Source organism: Mandrillus leucophaeus, unplaced genomic scaffold, assembly GCF_000951045.1.
Source record: "Mandrillus leucophaeus isolate KB7577 unplaced genomic scaffold, Mleu.le_1.0 Scaffold159, whole genome shotgun sequence".
Lineage (NCBI taxonomy): Eukaryota > Metazoa > Chordata > Mammalia > Primates > Cercopithecidae > Mandrillus > Mandrillus leucophaeus.
Window position 1 is genome coordinate 1,688,068 of NW_012101576.1, and position 3,192 is coordinate 1,691,259.

General features: G+C 41.0%; 1 protein-coding gene across 1 annotated transcript; it reads left to right on the top strand.

Moving 5' to 3' along the window:
* The first annotated feature begins 52 nt into the window (after positions 1 to 52).
* Positions 53 to 690, top strand: LOC105536405 (endothelial differentiation-related factor 1-like). Its single transcript, XM_011975800.1, is given in 2 exon segments — positions 53 to 114; positions 117 to 690. Coding segments are annotated over 2 exon segments (444 nt in total). The 5' UTR covers positions 53 to 62; the 3' UTR covers positions 509 to 690.
* The last annotated feature ends 2,502 nt before the right edge of the window (positions 691 to 3,192 follow it).

The window sequence follows — 3,192 nt, forward strand, 5'->3', positions numbered from 1 at the left end:
ACACACACACACACACACATATATACATATATAAAAAATAAAAGTTTTGGCCTTCGCGGGCCATGGCCGAGAGCGACTGGGACACGGTGACGGTGCTGCGCAAGAAGGGCCCCACGCCGCCCAGGCCAAGTCCAAGCAGGCTATCTTAGCGGCACAGAGACGAGGAGAAGATGTGGAGACTTCCAAGAAATGGGCTGCTGGCCAGAACAAACAACATTCTATCACCAAGAACACAGCCAAGCTGGACCGGGAAACGGAGGAGCTGCACCATGACAGGGTGACCCTGGAGGTGGGCAAGGTGATCCAGCAGGGTCGGCAGAGCAAGGGGCTTACGCAGAAGGACCTGGCCACGAAAATCAATGAGAAGCCACAGGTGATCGTGGACTATGAGAGCCGACGGGCCATACCCAATAACCAGGTGCTGGGCAAAATCGAGCGGGCCATCGGCCTCAAGCTCCGGGGAAAGGACATTGGAAAGCCCATCAAGAAGGGGCCTAGGGCGAAATGAACACAAAGCCTCGAAATCAGTGCGCTCCAGCTGATCTCGTTCTGCCAGTTCCCCTTGGCCGCCAGCACCGCCGTGGGTCTCCTCACGGCCAGGCCAGACGGAACAAGAGGTCCAGCTCGTGAGGGACCCTCCCCAGCCCATTCCTGCTGTCAAACAAACAAAACCTTGCAAAGCGAAAAAAATAAAAAATAAAAAAAAATAAAAAATAAAAAAAAAGATAAAAGTTTTATTTCTTAGCTTTATCCACTAGAATGTGAGCTCTCTTAAGGCAGTGGCCTTGAATGGCCAAATTTCCAGTAACTAAAACTGTCCTTGAGCCTTAGAAGTGGTCAGTAAATATTTGTTGAATACATGAATAAAGTTTATTTTACATGAGGTAAACCCAAATATTCAGAACTTTAGCATACCTCATCTATACTTTTTGGATGCCAAAATCTGCTAGGTTTTGAAACAGAAAACAGTCTCAATTTACTTGCTACTCTGCGTGATGCCCTAACTACATAATTAACCAAAAAATACATTTACAAAGTGTGTTAAATATGATACTAAGGGAGATTATAAGAGAAAATCATCTTCCTCGCCTTTGCATATTCTTCACAGCATAGCACGTATTTACTTGTTTGAGATTACTGGCCATGTTTTCTTGAGCAAGAGAGCTTTCCTGTATTATTGGTAAGAACATTATGTGCAAGTTTACCCAGAGTCTCATTAGGGATAAGAGATTCTCCAATCATTTCGTGGACATCTTAAAATGCAATAGTACTTGGAGTAGCCTTTTTAAGGTTATGTTGTTAGCTGGTATTACAGGTCATATAGAAAACCTAAAATGTTAAATTGCTAACTATTACTCTTCCTGAGTTATTTTCATTATTAATTCATTTTTTGAGGGAAATAAAAACCGGCTTAAAAATAGTCCAGATCCTGGTCCATAGTCTATATTATGAGTAAGATTTTGGTGACAGGTGTAAGTAAAAACTGATGTGTTTTTTCAACCCACTGTGAAGTTGAAAGGGAGGATGTCGGAATTCTCTTTTAGCCCACTCTATGCCCAGTGTGCAATCTTGACAAGTTTATTAACTTTTTGAATCTTAATTGTATTATCTATGATCATGGATCTATAGAGCATATGTTTGGACCTTATAGTTAATCATTCTACAGAAGCAGAATCTTATTAACAAAAATGAAAATTTGCCGGGCGCGGTGGCACACGCCTGTAATCCCAGCACTTTGGGAGGCTGAAGTGGGCGGATCACGAGGTCAGGAGATCGAGACCATCCTGGCTAACATGGTGAAATCCCGTCTCTACTAAAAATACAAAAAATTAGCCGGGCGTGGTAGTGGGTGCCTGTAGTCCCAGCTACTCGGGAGGCTGAGGCAGGGGAATGGCGTGAACCTGGGAGGTGGAGGTTGCAGTGAGCCGAGATAGTGCCACTGCACTCCAGCCTGGGCGACAGAGCGAGACTCCATCTCAAAAAAAAAAAAAGAAAAGAAAAGAAAATCAATACCCCCAGCATTTATAGCTTATCGCGATTACAAAAATAGTGCATACACAAGAGTAGAAAATGTTAAAAAGACAAAAAGCATAGAGAAAAATAGAACTTGAATACTATAACTTTAGAAACAACACTGTCCCCATTTTCATGTTGCCTCTAACTTGTTTTTAAACTTTCTCAAATTAGTGATTTATTATTATTGCTACTCTCTCCCTTCCTCCCTCCCTCTCTTCTTCTTTTCCTCCCTCTTTCCTTTGTTTTCTTTTCTTTTCTCTCTCTCTCCCTCCATTCCTCCCTTCCTTCTTTCCTTTTTTCCCTTATAGTCCATATTTGTTTAGTGTTACCAAAACATTTACCAATATATTTACTCCCACTATTTCTTTCTGGGTTCATTTAAATTTTGCCAAAGAAAATTCTTTAGTTGTTTTTTCACCAAGAGCTTATTAGTACTAAACTTTCATAGTTTTTTATGGCCAGGCGTGGTGGCTCATGCCTGTTACCCCAGCACTTTGGGAGGCTGAAGCAAGAAGATTGCCTGAGCCCAGGAGTTCCACACCAGCCTGGGCAACACACTGAGACCTTGTCTCTCCAAAAAGTAAAAAACTTAGCTGGATGTGGGCACATGTGCATGCAGTTCCAGCTACTTGAGAAGCTAAGGTGAGAGAGGACCTCTTGAGCCTAGCAGATCAAGACTGCTGTGGGCTATGATGATGCCACTGCACTTCAACCTGGGCAAAAGAGTGAAAACCCCATCTCTTTCCCTCTAAAAAGGGGAAAAAAAGTTATTTTATGACTGAAAGTACTTTATTTTACCCTTATTCTTGAACAATAGTGTAGTAAACTCCTTTTCCCTTCACACCTTATCATGTATTTTTTAATTTTTTTACCATAAAGTATAGCAGGAGATATAATGTATTTAAATTCTGTGTATTTTTACATATATTTTAACCTCCCCAAGATATTATCGTTGTTTTAACAGTCAATATTCATCTAGTTTTAACTATATAGCTACCACTTCTTTATATACCTGTGCTATTGAGCTTCAATTAGGGATCATTTTCCCTTTGCTTGGAAAACTCTCTTTGTATTTCCTTGGGTGTAGATGTGCTGGCATTAAATTTTTCCAAGTTTTTGTGCATTGGCAAATGTCTTTATTTCACCTTCACTTTTGAAATATATATATATATATTA